At 37.6% G+C, this 17,906-nt stretch overlaps 1 protein-coding gene across 3 annotated transcripts in view; it reads left to right on the top strand.

Moving 5' to 3' along the window:
* The window catches only part of LOC149317584 (CUB and sushi domain-containing protein 3), a 796,080-nt gene that overhangs the window by 713,287 nt on the left and 64,887 nt on the right, over positions 1 to 17,906 (top strand). For all 3 annotated transcript variants that reach the window (XM_089517858.1, XM_089517859.1, XM_089517857.1), the window contains 5 exons: positions 909 to 1,094; positions 2,624 to 2,818; positions 3,772 to 3,945; positions 10,292 to 10,465; positions 12,626 to 12,799. In XM_089517858.1, coding sequence (XP_089373984.1) covers positions 909 to 1,094; positions 2,624 to 2,818; positions 3,772 to 3,945; positions 10,292 to 10,465; positions 12,626 to 12,799 — 903 coding nt within the window. The remainder of the gene's footprint in view (positions 1 to 908; positions 1,095 to 2,623; positions 2,819 to 3,771; positions 3,946 to 10,291; positions 10,466 to 12,625; positions 12,800 to 17,906) is intronic.

The raw sequence follows: 17,906 nt of genomic DNA, 5'->3' as shown, positions 1-17,906 counted from the left end.
GTCTTCTCATTGCTCAGCAGCTTCATATTCCTTGCAAATGCAACGTCCCATGCACTGCTCAGCAAAACCAATAAAAAGTTGGTATGTTGACGGGATTTGTAAAGCAAAACAGCAATGGTGGTGAAGACAGACAAGTGGTTATTCCCTGTGTTGAAAATATAATTTGTCACTGGTTTTCGTCTCAAAGAAAACAATGAGCAATTATAGCAATTTTCTCCTCAGTGTGATGAAGACTTTGAAAACCATGAAGTTTTCCAAACCTATTCACATTTCAGTACTTATTCTGAACAAAATTTGCACATGGGTGTTTTGCATAAAAACCAGCATTTTTGCACATGAGGCATAATTTTTTGTGCATAATTTTTATTTCTGGTTCATAAAAAGTTGTTTTTGGTGAAGAAAATGCTGTTTTCAGTGCAAATCAAGCTATTCACATTTTGTGTGAAATGTTGCAATTACAGTATTTCTGTCTAGAAATATAATTTCCTGGAAGGGAATGCCATTTCCTCTGAAAAACAACCATATGTGGATATTGCACAGAGCCAGCCCCAAACTGTGAAGATTCTCCTCAGGCCAGGAATCTTCTCAGGATTTCTCAGTACTCAAAAAACATGTTTTCCATAATACACACACATATATAATAATTGAAGAAATCTTTCCATCTCTACCCTGTGCCTGCAGGGCTTGCAGCTCACTCATTTCCTTCTTCCCACCACCTCCAAACCAAATGAAGAAGTAAAGCTACTTGTTTCCCAAATGCCTGGGACTTTAGCAGCAGGCTTGGCAACTGTGTAATGGGAAATTACTTGTGCACCAGTGGATTCCCCTAGTTATTCCTCTCCCCTCTTGCAGAGCCTTATGGAAGGATCCATTCAAGAAGCTGCGTTTTCTCTGTTTTATATCCTCAGCTATCTCTTGTGGGATTCCCAAAGCTCCAGTGTATGGTGGGATATTGACAACAGATTATTTAGTGGGGACCAGGGTTACTTATTTTTGCAATGATGGATACAGGCTATCATCCAAGGAGCTTACTACTGCTGCCTGCCAACCAGATGGCACCTGGAGCAACCATAACAAAACACCTCGTTGTGTAGGTAAGGTAGTTTAGAATGGTTTTTTCTTATTACAAGTGTTTACACTATTTTCTTATCATCATCTAAATTTACAGTTATTTGGGGGGTATTTATATTTGGATGCTTAACTATTAAAATGTTGAAAAATATTTTGTACAGTTGAAACTAATCCTGCTCACTGAATCATCTGTAAATGTAAAGGTTATCTGTCAAAGGAAACTCTTAATGGGCATACAAAATGAACTTTAGGACTTAAGTATTGTTTGCCAACCTATTTTATACTCTTTTGTCAGTAACATTCTTTCAATGTTCTACATTTTTTCCCTTTCTGAGAATCTTCAGAAACAGGTCATCATGCTTCCCCTTTCCCCTTAATATCTTATTTTTATACCAGGCTATCTGAGAGTAACTTCAGATGAATTCAATAGGGCTTAATTCTACATAGGTATGGACAAGATCAGACTGTTAAGAGAGGTACCCCAACATCTAAAGTCACCTAATCAATTCACAACCAGATAGATTTTAAAACACAATTTTCTCAGTTCAGAGAATCACACTATCATGTGCCATGATGTATAGGAAAACAGATTACATTAAGTGAAATAGCTACTTGTGAATTAAAATAGGAAATTATGGCTGAAGGGACCAAGAGATCTTTGGGGATAACTTTAACCATATGTTTCAGAACTGGGTTCATGAGAAAACAGCAGAAGCTGTGAGACTCTTTAAGTGTGGGACAACAACATAGAGGTAATTAAGTAGGTAGCTCATGTTGAGGATGAAGCCTTTAATTTAAAAAGCTTGTGTTGTACTAAAAAACTGAATCATGGACAGCTTTTTAAATAAATGTAAGTGGAACATTGGTTAATTAAATCTGTCTCCATCTTTTCAGCTTTGCTGCTATGTTAAAAATAGGACAGCACTTAATAGAATATAACAATTATGAGAGCAAACATGACAGTGATTCCAAAGTGTTACCACTAGGTTGTTTCATTGTGATCTTCTTTTCTGTCATGAAGCTAAAATACAGTATTAAGAACATTGGCTCTGGTAAACTTTAATAACGTGATCATATTCTGAAGAATCGATCATTGTCCAGAATACTTTCTATTCTTGTAGGTGAGACAGTTGCTAGATGGAAAATTAAAATAGGAATTCTCAATTTATAAGAAGGTATTGATGATGATATCCAGAAGCAGCAATCAAAAATGTTGTTTTAATAATTATATATCCAACAAAATGAGTAGAAAAGTTCAAAATATTTAAAACCGAATAATTACTTTGAGCAGTAAAATAAATGTGGATCCCATCCTAAATCCCCAAGGAAGAAATGAAATACTAAATATTCTTACTGAACTGAAATAAAGCTATAATCCAGATCAACTAGTCTATAAATTATTGTGAGATGGTTTAGCGTATGAGCTCTGAGCATGCTATAGCTTTGACATGTGAAGTCATTCTAATTTAAAACAAATTCTTCCTTTTTGCCCCTTTATGAAACTCTAATACTGACACTTTGACCCTCCTTCTTTACCCTATTCTCTTTTAAGTTGTTACATGCCCAAGTATCAATTCATTCACCTTGGAACATGGGAGATGGCGGATAGTGAATGGATCTCATTATGAATATAAAACAAAAGTTGTCTTCAGCTGTGATCCTGGGTACCATGGATTGGGACCAGAGTCTATTGAATGTCTTGCCAATGGAACATGGAGTTGGAGAAATGAGAGACCATATTGCCAAAGTGAGTATTCTCCTTATCCTAGGTCTTCATTCTCATTGTTTTAATAATGTGGTCCCATGCATATAACTATTCCTATGATACCACAGAAGGCCAAGTAATTGATCTTCCACTACTCTGTCTCCAACTTATACAGTAATGGTCCAAAGCACACCACAGAAATAATCCAGTTTGAGACTTCATCTAGTTTCATCTGGCACAAGAGCTTTCTGACAGAGAAGGTTAAGTATCTCACAAAACTAGTTTCCAGGGTTCCTTAGCACTGAGCCAGGGCAGTTAAAGCAGTCTCAAACTGGATTGTTTCTGCAATGTCTTTTGGATCAATATCTCTCACAGTAATGGAAACCCAAGTCACACACATCCTTAGAGGAAAGCAACAATATATCTCCTCTGAATAAACCAAGAAAATTCTATGACAGCATTAATGTAAGTCCAGACAATTTGAAACCATAGAACAAAAACACAATATTTTCTATAGCCAGGTATCTGAAAGTTTTTACCCCACATATTTTGGTATTACTCAAAGTTGCTACTTTGTAGTAGTTTCTATGAAATCAGCATGGTGATTATTAAGCTATAAGGCCAAAAGCTTAAAAGTCTAAAACAAACCATATTGACTGTCTATATATTGATTATCATTTACCATTTCCAGTTTCTGCACCATTTTCAGAAGCATCTTAATGCACGTTACTAGTCCAGGAGAGAGGTTTATCATAAATATAAAGAGGGGAATACCATTACATATTTATGTAGTTGTAAATTTTATTGAAATATTTTTCTGTCAGTCTCATGCAAATTATTCTAATGTCATATTCTTTGGATTAACATAAATTTGCAAGCAGATTTCAGTCTATATCACCCTTAGTTGATCAATCATTTTCATTGCCATGGCTACTGAATGTTTTAATGTGGGTGGTCTGTAAAATGTATTTCTTCTTGCTTTAATTTTTTTAAAGTTATTTCCTGTGGAGAACTTCCAATTCCACCAAATGGAAACAAAATTGGAACTCAGATTACATATGGCTCGACTGCTATCTTTACTTGTGATTTGGGATTCATGTTGGTGGGATCAGCAGTCAGGGAATGTCTGTCTTCTGGACTATGGAGTGGAACTGAAACAAGGTGCTTAGGTGAGGAAGTAATTGGTTTTTTCTATCATCTCTATATTTATCACTTCTTTATCTAGAAAAATGTGAATTTGAGTGTCCATGTTTTGCTCCAATATTGATTTTTGTTGCACTGGAGAAGAAATTCTATGCATTATATTTTAACATGTATGCTGCATATGCAGTTTGCATCCAAATCTTATTGGCTTCAATGGGATTTATGAAATATAAGGGTAATTATGGGCATAACACTGATTAATAAAAGACACTGTATTAGTTGTTCCTGTATTTAAATGATGGGACTTATAGTACATCAGAGACTGATTTTAATAGCCCATGCATTAAAACTCGAAGAACTGTACTAATAGCTTCACCTTCCCAAAGTTTGCATTTTTCAAGTAGTACTTGAACCATTTTTCAACTGTGGTTATTTTCAGTATCATTTTGCAAGGCAGCATGTGCAGATTACTCAAAGAAAAAGTGACAGAAGTGACAGATGGCATAGAAAACTAGTACTTAGTTTTTGAAAGAGTTCCTTTTTAATAATACATGGTGTTACTGCTTCCATTTAATGCCATCAAAAGCTTGATGAAGAACAGCTGCTTCTATAAAGAGAACATTGCACATGTGTAATGAAATTCTCCATTGCCTATATCAAAAACTATACAAATATTGGGTGCATGCATATAGATCTAATTGTTTGCATTTGGATCAAGGCAAATTGAAGGATCTGAATTCATTATAGGTTGACCCATGGGTTTTGAAGACTGACATAAGCCACAACCAAGCAGTGACCTTCCAGGTTGCTTAAAGCTGTCGTGTATCTAATCAGTGAGCTGTTTACCTTCTGGTAGAGCATTTGTCTCCTGGCAAGGAAATGGTTTTAAAGCTATGTGACAAGCCCTACTACTTTATGAGACAAAGCTAGGGGACATACTCCTGTCTTCTAAAACATTTTTGAAGAGCACACTGTTGTTGATCTACTCAAATACATGAGAGTGCCTAGAACCAATGAAGTGCACTGTGCTTATGAATTCCCCTGAGATTTTTGTCTAGTTATGGCCCTATAGATAAAAATAGATGAAGAACATATGTGCACACCCCTTGCATATGATTATGAACTTCAGTATATACGATTTATGAAGAATCTGTTCTAGCTTCAGAGCCTTGTGGCATTGGTAAAGGTATAGGTTTTCTCTTGACATGAATGTCTAGTTGTTACCAACTCTACGGGGTGGTGCTCATTTCCATTACTAAGCCAAAGATCCACCATTGTCTGAAGATGACTCCATGGTGATGTGGCCAGTATGACTGCACAGAACACTGCTGTCAGAATCCACCTTCAGTCAAGCATTCAGGGTGTATTCTGCCATGTGGATGGATGGATGGATGGATGGATGGATAGATAGATAGATAGATAGATAGATAGATAGATAGATAGATAGATAGATAGATAGACAGACAGACAGAGGGACGGATAGATAGATAGATAGATAGATAGATAGATAGATAGATAGATAGACAGACAGTAACGTTGAGAATAGGGGGGGATGCCGACATGGGGAATAAGCCGGATGGTCACGTAGGGCATGGCAGTTAGGCAGTTTATGAGGGGTTGTTGGGAATCTGAAACCAACCCTGTATACAGCCTTAGATCTCTACTTGGTAGAAGAGTCGGGAACCAAACGATCAACCCCCCCTTCCTTTCCTCCTACAGATCAAAGGGAGGGATTCTACATCAAAGGCAGAAGAGTAGGGTACCAACTCAAAGGGAGGGGTTTGGGAAATTTTAAGGTTCTGACTCTATTTGGGGCCCTCAGTTTCGACAAAGACGTGGCAAGAATACTTACTTCCAAGTTCTTCAATAAATTTTCTGTATTACCTGAAATTTGTTGTGGATTTTTGGTCAGAGTATTTCCAAAGTCTCACAACTGCTACCTTCCCACTGAAATGGTAGCTATTTATCTACTTGCATTTGGATGGTTCCAGATTTTTAGTTTGGCAGAAGCTGAGACTAGTGAGGGGAGCTCACCCCATCATGCAGCACTTGGGCCTCAAATTGCCAATCTTCTAACCTTACAATAATCAGAATTGGCATCTTAACCACTAAGCCACCCTTCTGCTCTTTGGAAAAAGTAGATACTGTATATGCAAAATAATAAAGGTTAAATATATTCTGTTCTGGGTTCATGTGATGACTTTACATCAGAAGTCAAATAGGAATTGTGTGCAAAACACACTGCAGAAATAATCCAGTTTGAGACTGTTTTAACTCCCCTGGCTCAGTGCTAGGGAATTCTGGGACTGCATTTAGCCTTCTCTGTCAGAGAGCTCTGGTGCCACAATCAACTACAGTTCCCAGGATTCTCTAGCACTGAGCCAGGGACGTTAATGCAGTCTCAAACTGGATTATTTCTGCAGTGTGTTTTGGACCATAATTAGTCTTCTGTGGACTTTGCAATAATTGTTATGCAAATATTTTACAGAAACTAACCCTTTCCACTTAGTAAAATTTGTGCTGATTTGAAGTATGTACATAGATCTAGCGTTGTGTCTATTGATCAATCACCAACTTCCATAAATTGAATTGGCTCTGTACAGACAAGGTCTACCGATGTCCATGTACAAGATTTGTGTGAATGAAGCCGATATTCTTGTGGAAGAGAGAATCAAAACCCTTTATTTTCTCCATGTTCAAAATGCACACATTCTGAACAAACTTACTATGTTTTTCTTTCTTCCTGTTTGCCAAAGGAATTCTTTGAACACAGGAACCTAAGACATATTCTTACAGTTAGAGTAAATAGTTGTATTTATTTACATTTGGATTTTAAAAGATACACTGAATCAAAAAACAAACCTTCAAGGAACTATTTTACAGACAGAAACTAGTTGTACTGAAGTCTTGCAATAAACAGTTATGGGCTTGCTAGGAAAAAGGTCACAACTGTTTGATAATTATACAAAAATGAATGTTTCTGCTTCCTGGGGAATCATTAGTCTATGGGATGGGGGGACAGAGTAAGGAATAATAACACAGACAGAAGTTTGGATTGTTTCTTTGCTATAGATCACAAATGAATTTGTTTGACATTTAAACTTGGCTAAGAAGATGACATTTCGGTTCTATCTTTTAATGTATCTTTTTGGTACATTTTTTCATAGATATAGAAATTAAAATGGAAGCATATAAATATGCCAGACTTTTTAAATGAAACTAAATAAATTATGTCTGACCTACATACAATAAGACATGATAATAATAGTTGTCAACTGGTATTTCTTGTATTACTGTGATATCAGGTTGCCTGCAATAATACGCATTTCAACATTATTTAAAATTACTTTCTTCTCAAGTATATTATCTTATGTATAAAATACTTGAGTTACATTTGTATGTACCGATTGCAGACAGAATATTCTCAAGAGAAAACATATGCGAAACATATATTACATCCAAGCTTGATGAATGTTGTGATTCAAAATGTGGAACTAAAAGTTAGCAGTTTGCTGATGAAAATAAATTATAGAAGGTCGTGAGAGCAAAACAAAGAGTTCCAAATGGGTGTCTCCAAAGTGCATGAACGAGTTTTGAAATGAAAAATTAAAATTCAGTGGAAACAAATATAAAGTGATGTCTCTTGGGGCAAAAAGTCACAGCTTTACATATAGACTGATGGGATCTGAGATGGCAAGAAAAGGATCTTAAATAGTGGTAAATATACAGCTCAGGTAGCAAGGGAAAACCTCTTGCTGACCAACTCATTAAATAACGAGACCAGAGACAGAGAACTGGGTTATAAAATGGGCAACTTTATTAAAATTCAACCTATTTAACTTTATTTCTTGAGAACTGCAAGCCCAGGGGGGAGAACCTTGTGTAGCTGGCGGATGGTCTGCTCCAAGACCAATTCTCCAGCTTCCAAAAGGGCGAAAACACCTGAGCCCCAAGGGCAATCCATACTTTGGGTTCCTCCTTGGCCGGCCCTCATCCGGAAGGCCAACCCAAGTGAGGGTTTGAATCTGTGGAATTCATTGCCTCAAGCTGTAGTATAGTACTCAGTTTGGACAGCTTTAAAAGGGGAATTGTTAAATTAATGGAAGATAGAGCCATAAATGGCCACAAGGATGGCTATATGTTGCTTCTGGTATCAGATGTTATATGGCTCTCTATATGAGTTGCTGGGGAAGACAGAGGCTGCAGTTGCTGTTACGTCCTGCTGATATGAATTCTACAGTCAAGTCATCGCTGAGGGACTTGTCAAGAAAGCACAAATTAGTTCTCCTCTTCCATTTTGATACAGCTGGCCTTGACTATGAACTCTTACAACTGCAGTATCTGTTTAGAAGTCTGCCCCATGTGTTCAGTAGAACTTATTCCATAATAAGTATGCACAGGGTAGATTGTATGTAGCCTTACTCTGGGGCTCAGTGACAATATGGTCTTAATTTTGTTGGTGCTTGGTCATTTACTATTCATTGATAAATCCTTGGGAGACTCAGCTATAGAGGAATTTTGGTGAGCCATTTTTGTCTGAACATTTGAGAGGAGGTGCTCAGCCCTCATCTGCCTTGGCTTAGGGCTGCCTTCTCTCCATTTTTTCTGTTTTGTGCCAATTGAATTAAGAAGCATGATTTTAAAATACTATAATGTGTTTTTTAACTGTGGTTTGCTGTGATAGACTAGCATAGCTACTCGTCCACATTTAATTTGTTGAGAGAAAAATTATAATATTGAACATTCTGCTAATGAAAAACATATGTCAGTATATATCAGAGTTAAAAATAAGAAATGAATGACTGTTTTAGTACTTTCAAAGCCATGCAGTTGCTACGTGGCAAAATCTTTCCTAGAATACAGGAAAAAAAATCTGCTTGGTAAAACCTTTTGTGGGAAAATGTAATTGTAAAAAAGAAACACATTGAAATGTATTGCCTAACAAAGAAATAATAAATAATGATTATGATTTAAATTGAGCAAATGTTGACTAACTCTTTTAAGCTTTTCAGATAGAGGGGTTTCAAACGCTGAGAATGATTTTTCCCCCCTTGAGTCCGATTGTTCTGAAAAATGAAAAGCTTCAAAAGATGATTAACAACAAGAGGTGCCATAAATGTATGGCGTGCAGAACATTTTTATAGTAGTGGGTGTTCTCATATTTTGACAGTATCAAAGGGACACGCTAAGCCCTTTTTCATCACATAGAAAAAGAAAAAGGCCAAGACAACGAAAGAAATCTGCTTCAAATAATTGAGACGGAAGAGAATTAAACAAGACATGATGGGACTAAATAGTTACCAATTATCTGCAATACTACTCCTATTTACATTGTTTAAAATTTTGTTCCTGTACCTTCTTTTTCATGACATAATGAACCAGCCATTCTTCTGGATAGGCAGGTAAAAGGGTAGTTTCCTTGGTGATGGAAATGTCTGTAAATGAGAGGTGTCTAAACAGCCTTCCCTTTTCTGAAATATATCTTTTCACTTCCACAGTTTATATATTACTGATTTCAAATGAAAACTCTATACCATCATCATTTGTTTTGACATTTATTTAATGATAGCCAAACATGATATTCCTCTTTTAGTATATTGCACTATTAACCTAAAAACAGTCCAGATGTTGTAATGTATCCATAGTATGCATGGTTACCTTGGACTTTTGACTGAGAGCACTGGGAGCTGAGAGCTGAACAGTGAAGAAAGCAGATAAGAAGATGTGGTGCTGGAAAAGTGTGCTGAGGATACTGTGGATAGCCAAAAAGACAAATAAATGGGTCCTTGAACAGATCAAGCCTGAACAGTCCCTGGAAGCCAAGATAACCAAACTGAAGTTGTCATACTTTGGCCACATCATAGGAAAACATGACTCATTAGTAAAGACAATAATACTAGAAAAGGTTGAGGGCAGAAGAAATAGCTTTAACTAGGCAAACACATTCCTGGTACCCCCTGAAACCTGAGCATGTAGACACAGGACCAAGTCCAGGAGTATGCCCAAGGTATGAATATGAGATTTCCAGGGTGTGGAATGGAACAGTAGGAACAATTTGGAGGAGTTTCCATTTTAAGTCAAAACACTAAATAAAATGAAATGAGAAGGGATGAGCTCCAATATATTAATTATTCAGTTTCATTGAGAACATAGGGTCTCTAAAGTCTGTTGATACACAGACACAGGTGTACTCTTTGACCTAAACTTGCAGTATTGGCAGTAACTTTGTGTGTCTTTATGCATGCATTTAGTTGTGATTCAACCAAAGGTGGATTTCTGTGCCCCTTTGAAAACTATAGCAAATAATGTTTAGGTGAAAATAAAAGTGGTGCTGCAATTTGCAGTTATCATTGTTTTAATACCTTATTTTAGCTGGCCACTGTGGAATTCCTGATCTTATTGTCAATGGTCAAGTAATTGGAGAAAATTATGGCTACAGAGACACTGTGGTATATCAGTGCAATCCTGGCTTTCGACTCATTGGCTCTTCGGTACGGATTTGTCAGCAAGATCACAACTGGTCTGGTCAACTTCCATCCTGTGTGCGTAAGTAAGCATGATAGAGGTTTTAGAGGGCTAATATATGTTATATTTTTCCTAATTCAATGAAAGGGACATGTTTAATAACCGGCTGTTATCTTGAAGCCTGGAAGACTAACATTCATTTCAGATGATTCTTTACTTGCTTACTTGTTTTCTTATTTTATTTTATTTTTATCCTACCTTTCTCCCAAAAAGGGACCCAAGCTGGCTCACAATATAAAAACACAAAATCAACTAAACAAACAATTAAAATAGCCTAATTAAAAATTAAAATGATATTTTTAAAATATGCAAAATTTAAAACATACAAAGATTAAAAATAATCTAAACCACCACCACCCCAATAAAACAAGGCCTGTGTGATTTTAAAAAGCTTGGTGGAATAAAAAAAATTGCTTGCTGGCGAAAGACCAGCAGGGAGGGGGCCAACCTAGCCTCCATGGAAGGGAGTCCCATGAGGTGGGAACAACCACTGAAAAGGCTCTCTCTAATGTCCTCACCAGTCAAGCTTGGGATGGGGGTGGGACTGAGAGAAAGCCTTCTCCAGAGGATCCTAGGTCTCTAGGTGGTTTGTATGATGAACATGGAGATCTGTTTTAAATAGCTAAATGAATATATTTCAAAGAATACTACCTTAGAATGAAAGCAGCCATTTCCTGAATGTGGAGAGACAACCTGTGAGAAAGAGTTACCAAGTGTCTCTTGGTGTAATCACCACAATTATTGATTTTTTTTTCCTGTGATGACATTTTTTGTTTTCTGGACCATAGAGTCATGACAAAGATGTGAGGACAACTTGACTGATTAAAAACAAAAAGAAAACCCAAAGATCTCATTACAAGTGCTTTTAAATTCTATGCAATACAACAATCTTTCTCTGAGATTTAGATTTAGCACATTAAAGAAAAGTGCAAAGAAATTGAAAATGCACAAAATTTTTCACAAAAAAGATTTCTCTGTACAAAAAGTGTCCTCCTTTTCACTATCTCAGTGTCCACACTGTATTAGCAAGATGTATTACACAAGCCAGCACAGGAACTATGGCAGGATACAGACTGCCCAAAAAGGGCAGTCTGCCACTGCCTCCATTTCCGCCAGCGGGAAGCCTCAGCTGCCATATGGCAAGGCTTCCCCGCAGCGGAAAAAGAACCTGCAAAAAGCGGGTTCTTTTTGCATTGTGCTTGCGACGCCCAAGTGAACAAATGGCGCACTCGTGACATCACCAGTGTGACGGTATGTGCAGACGCTACGCATCCATCGCGTCAAAATGGCGGTGCCCATGTGTACAGGGTGCCGTCATTTTGACACCCCTGTCATGTGCTAGGGGTGAGGCCGGTATGGACGCTGCATCCTCGGCCAACCCCTAGCAGGTGATGGGGGCGGCACAAAGGCCCATCTAAATCGGGCCTATGTGACATGAATCCTTTCCCATTGAATGAGGTCCCACACCTGTAATTATGAAAAAGTGGTGTTATTCCTCATTAAGTTATATAATTTATTTGTACCTTAGTTGTGCAAACATGGAATGAATAGTTTTGTGTAGCTAGTGATTTCCAATCTATGTGGTTAAAATGTATTTTTGATTAGGTAAACATTTACTTTTAGAAAAGTATAAAAATGTTAGAAGTATGTATAAATTGTTACTGCTTTTACAACTGAACTGTCAATGTCTGCTCACAGGAATTCTGGATTCAGCCAATTGTGTTCAGATTGGGTAGTCAGATCCATTCAGCACTAACCTATGGAGTGAAAACAAATATTAAGTCATATTTCATAGTTTAAAATAAAGCAAAATATTTTATTTTTGAACATTCATTCTTCTGAGCATCTTCCATGACAAGACCATCAATATTTTCTCCTAGATGTCATAATGCAACAAAAGACTAACACGTACAGTGGGCCCTTGGTATCCTCAGGATGCTCAAGTCTCATTATAAACAATGGGGTAGTAAAATAGTGTCCCTTATATAAAATGTCAAAAACAAGGCTTGCTTTTTGAAATTTTTTTTAAAGATTTTCAGGTTGTGGTTGGTTGAATTGGTAGATTCAGAATCTGTGGATATGGAGGGACAACTGTATTTAATAATTAAACATTATTAATTATACAGTATCCATGGAAAGTGATAACAGTATACTTTTTGTCTTGCTGTTTTCTGACGTTAGCTGTTAGCTGTGGTCATCCTGGCAGTCCGATTTATGGAAGAACAAGTGGAAATGGTTTCAATTTCAATGATGTTGTGACATTCTCTTGCAATACTGGCTATGTTATGCAAGGACCAACTAAAGCCCAGTGCCAAGCTAACAGACAGTGGAGTCATCCACCACCTATATGCAAAGGTATGAGTCAAAAGTCTGTTCTGTATATGAAGTGAAATAAACTATGCAACCAGTAAATTATAATCTAACTTCCTTTTGTTTCCCTTCCCAACTAGTCATTGGAGATACATAGAAACTTGTTTGAGATGATTTATGAGCACTACAGAATATGTTTTTGGGGCCCTACAGATCATGTTTTTGGAGTTTTGCAGTGAGAAGAGGATATGACCCCTTCCCCTAACTCCCTGACATGATGATGATGATAATACTAATACTAATACTTATTATTGTTATTATTATTATTATTATTATTTATATTCCACCCAATCATGATTTTGTTGTTTTACCAATGTAGGGTCAATATTGCATCTTGCCTAATACCTGTGTTAGGGTCATTTAAAAAAAAAAACATAGGCGGGTTACAGACTGCCATTTAGGACGCACTCCGTGCATCCTAGTGTTAGGAAGGGGCGTGCTAGGGTTAGGAAGGGTTGCCCCTTCCTAACCGGCCCCATTTCCAACACGCGCAGAGCGCGTCCTAAATGGCAGCGCCCATCCATATGGGCGCTGCCATTTTTACGTCGTGGATGCTGTGTGTCCAGATGTGGCACGGCAGAAGTGACGCTGCGAGTGTGTGCCTCGCGCCTTGCAGTGCCTCTTCCGAGGGCCAAAAAGGAGTGCCATTTTGGCACTCCTTTTTCGCTGCAGCCGGAAGCCTCACGGTCTGGCCGCTGGGGCTTCCCGCCGCAGCTAATGGCGGCGGCGGGAAAACAGCCGCTTGAGGGCGGTCTGTAACGCGCCATAGTTTGAAATGGACAAACTAAAGATTTAAGATTTCATAGTTTAAAACAAAGCAAAATATTTGGAGCCCTGGTGCGCAGTGGTTAAATGCCTGTACTGCAGCCATTCACTCAAAACTACAAGGTTGCGAGTTCAAGACCAGCAAAAGGGCCCAAGCTCAACTCAGGCCTGCATCCTTCCGAGGTCGCTAAAATGAGTACCCAGACTGTTGGGGGCAAATTAGCTTACTTGCTAATTAGCTTACTTGCTGTTCACCGCTTTGATCTTTGGAATAGCGGTATATAAATAAAACAAATTATTATTATTAATTATTAAGATGCTAATCCTGGGTTTCAAAACAATGTACTTTTCTATACATTAGTTTCCCCTCCCCAACATGAATTGTGAATTATGTGTCAGTTGGTGGAAGGATGTTGGCACTAAACCTAACAGCTAGTCCCATTCTCATCAGCATTTGAGAGATGAAAACCAGGTGGTCAAACAACATCAGAGTGTGGTCAAGATGGCACCAGTTATTAATTAGGAAAAACAAGTGAACTAGAAGCAGCTGTTTGCTTTTGCCTGAATCCTCAGGGAAGAACAATAGTCTTCACTCCCTGCACTAAATTAATTGAGTGCAACTACTTTTGCACTTTGAACTTGATTTGAAGGAACTGAAATAAAGAGAGGATGAGTGGAGAAATTGGAGAGGAGTATATATTAACAGGAACATTTTAAAAGTAAGGCATAAAGTAGGGCACTCATCAGACAGAGGGGAAAAGCCAGCTTACTTCCGGAGTTTCCTGATTTGCCCAGCTCTCACAACAGAATATAGACTGTTAAACCATGGACAGTCCACACTGGCCCTCTTCTTCTGAAAGGATGGACCAGCCAAAACAAGGTATTTATGGGTACAATCTGTCCTACACAATTTTTTTTTCTGTTTCACTCCAATAGCCAGTGGCCACCAATTCCTTCCCTTGTCCTGCCCAATTAACACCGCATGCAGCCAGTCACTTGATAACACAAGCAATTGACTGCCTGTATAGTGCATTGGTGTGCCCAGTGACACAGCATGATCATGTATCCCCCCCATACTTTCTCTCTTTCCCTCTCTTCTCCTGTCACTCTTTCTTCCATCCAGTTTGGTAATGTTCTTATTAAATCCATTGTATTGTTGGCAATCTGCTGTGTTTGTTGTAATTTCACTCCATAGGATGTGTGATGGGTCAGTGGTGCAGCTGAGCACTCATGCATATGTATGATTGATTTGAGTGTGCAACAGAAAAACTATAAGCAGCAATGGCACCAGAAGCTCAGCATCCCTTCTCCCATCTCTGCACCAGCACCCAGTACACATGCCAATGTGATAATTCACATTTTCTGGATTGATCTGAGTGTGGTTTTTATTCTAGTTTCCTCCTGTTATGGCCACATGTGTAATTTAAACAGGTAGGGTTCAAAACAAGGCAAAACTGCTTATTTTTATGAGGATAACAGGGGATTAATTAGGACTGCCCCTGTTGGGATTGGCGAGTATGGATTGTATAACACCCGAAGGTGACCTATAAGATGGAACAAAATATAAAACAATTTTTCTTTATTTTATACAGTATGTGCGTGTGTGTAACACACACACACACACACATATATATATATATATATATATATATATATTTCAAAATGTAGTTTTGATATGTTTATCCTTCTTTGGGGGCTTTGTCATCATTTATGCCTGGAGATACAGTTTAAGATTTCTAGGAAATTTTTTTTTAAAACAATCTTTATTAAAGAAAACCTCATGCCAAAATATATGAAATTTGACTGGTATTTTACCTAATGATAATAAATCACTTTGGATCATAAGATAATAATATATAATATTATAGACATTAATGCTCTAAGAGTCAGAAACCCAAGCCATGTATTGACTGCATTTGTTTTTGAGAAGCTTAGACAGCCATGAAGTTTCAAATCATATTTTTAAAGTAGATTTGCCAAAGCGAGCTGATAAAGTTAATCAAATCATGTCCTTTTTCTTTTTTCTCCAAGGGGTACCAAACCCTAGTTCTTGCTTTGAAAACTATGACATTTACATTGATTTGTCTTAAAATTAACCAAGATTTGCTGTTGCCGGCTGAAAACTGGGAAACTTCTCAAATAACTGCAAGCTTGCAAGTTGTTTTTACATAAAGTTAAACTAATGTATCCCCTCAAGTAGATTTCTGTCACAGTGACAGGAAAAAATATAGCAGCATTCAAAACAAGAAAAATTACTCATGAAACAGGAAAAGAAAAGGGGAAAAGCATGTTAAAGGCAATGTATAAGCCATAAAGGCAGCATATAAGAGGAATTTCCCCTTTATTTATTATTTCATTTCGATTTTCTGGCATATGTTGCTTTATGTTCATCCCCCCCCCCCCCCCTTTCAGTTTGTATATAGCAGCATATGTTGATCATCACCCCTACAATTAAAATGGATAGATCTTGAATTAAAGACAATCTACAGATGGATAAATCAAGTGAATGCGACAATCAGGAGCACCTGTTATCAGCTCGGCTGATACTCCAGTTACACCCTTTCCTGGAAGTAAGGGACCTAGAAACTGTAGTGCATGCACTGGTATCCTCACGACTCGATTTCTGCAATGCACTCTACATAGGGCTACCCTTGTACCTGGTCCAGAAACTACAGTTAGTACAGAACATGGCAGCCAGGCTGATCACTGGTAAAACTAGAAGTGATGATATTACACCTATTCTGAAATCTCTTTGCTGGCTGCCTACTGGTTTCCAGGTGCAGTACAAGGTGTTGATGATTACCTTTAAAGCCCTACATGGCTTGGGCCCAACCTATAGAAGGGATCACCTCCTTGTAGATACTGTGGAGGAGGTATTGTTGAAGGAAGTTCACTTAATTAGAATACAGAGGAAGACCTTCATCTCTGTGGTATCTACCACATGCAATGCTCTTCATATTGAAATCATGGATACTTTTCAATCAGGGTGTTTCTCCTGCCAGTTTAACACACACACCCCAGCATTTTCCTGATCACATACACAACCACTATATCACCCTAGGACTTTTAATGAAATATTTATTGTCTTTATTGCTTTATTATTTTCTGTTTTTTAAAAAATATATATTTTATTTTATCATGATTTTTAACATGGCAATATTGTCAGCTGCTATGGGATTTTATTTTATTTTTTAAAGCAGTATAGCAATGTCTTAAATAATTACTCACTGAGAATAAATACTATTGAGGTAAATAGGGCTCACTTATGAATAGCTTTATGTGGCATTTGGACATATATGTATATATTTATGTGTATAAACAAGTCAGTTTTTGATACACTTTATCTGCATCTTCAGCTATATTGATATTTGTGGCTGTGTACTAAAATTAATGTGAGAACTGGTTCTAAATCCCAGCAAAATCATAGGACTATATGAAGATATTGAAGCTAGTGTATGAAGCTACCGTATGTATTAGAATATTTTTTGTAACAATATCACTTTGCAGACATACACAACAATTTCTGTTAAGGAAAAAGCAGCATGGGATATACAGTGTAAGAAATAAAACATGTATGTGAGAGTCAGGATGACTGAGCAAAAGCAATTAGAAGCCACACAGGTGTAAAAGGTAATGTAATTAACAAGTCCTGAATGCCAAGGACAGAAATGCAAAGTGGATAATTGAACACACCTGAGAATTGTTAAGTGGACAAGGTGAGATGATAAAATCATTAATTATGGGCTGAACCAAGAGAACCAATGAAAATGGATGTACACGCCCACTGGGTGGAAACTGACAAGAGTGGGTGGTGTTTTCCAATGACTATAATAATGGCTATGAATCCCAATGTATTTTGTGGGTAGTAGTGGATAGTAGTGAGGAGTGTTGGATAGTTTTGGAGCTGTATATAGTAGAATAAAGTAGATCTTTTATATAAGACTACTGAGTTGTCTGGTGTCTTGAGGAAGATACAAGAGCCAGCTGGATCCTGAAGAAGTGTGAAGACTTCTGTGGAAGCAAGAGTGAGAAGGCTTGGAGAGTTTGTCAGGGTCTTCAGCCTATTCTCTGTAACTCTGCTGCTTTAGAGCAAAGCTTTAACCACTGGCCAAAACTGGTCAGCGCTGGTGCGTAACAAGGTGGTGAGTTCGAGCCAGAGGTGAACAGCTACAACTCCCATCATCCCTGACAATTTCCTCTCTCTTTGATATAGTAGATGGGAAATTAAAAACAAAACATATTACATAATTTATGACAGTATTCTGTGTCTGCTGTAATCTTTTTATTAGGTTCAAGTGCAGCTTTGCTCAAATCATACCTTATTAAA

Source organism: Sceloporus occidentalis, unplaced genomic scaffold, assembly GCF_023333645.1.
Source record: "Sceloporus occidentalis isolate IW3139 unplaced genomic scaffold, rSceOcc1.0.p SCAF_3, whole genome shotgun sequence".
In the NCBI taxonomy this organism is placed as follows: Eukaryota; Metazoa; Chordata; class Lepidosauria; order Squamata; family Phrynosomatidae; genus Sceloporus; species Sceloporus occidentalis.
The sequence above is the reverse complement of the archived record's forward strand: the minus strand, read 5'-3'. Positions and strand labels throughout refer to the sequence as shown.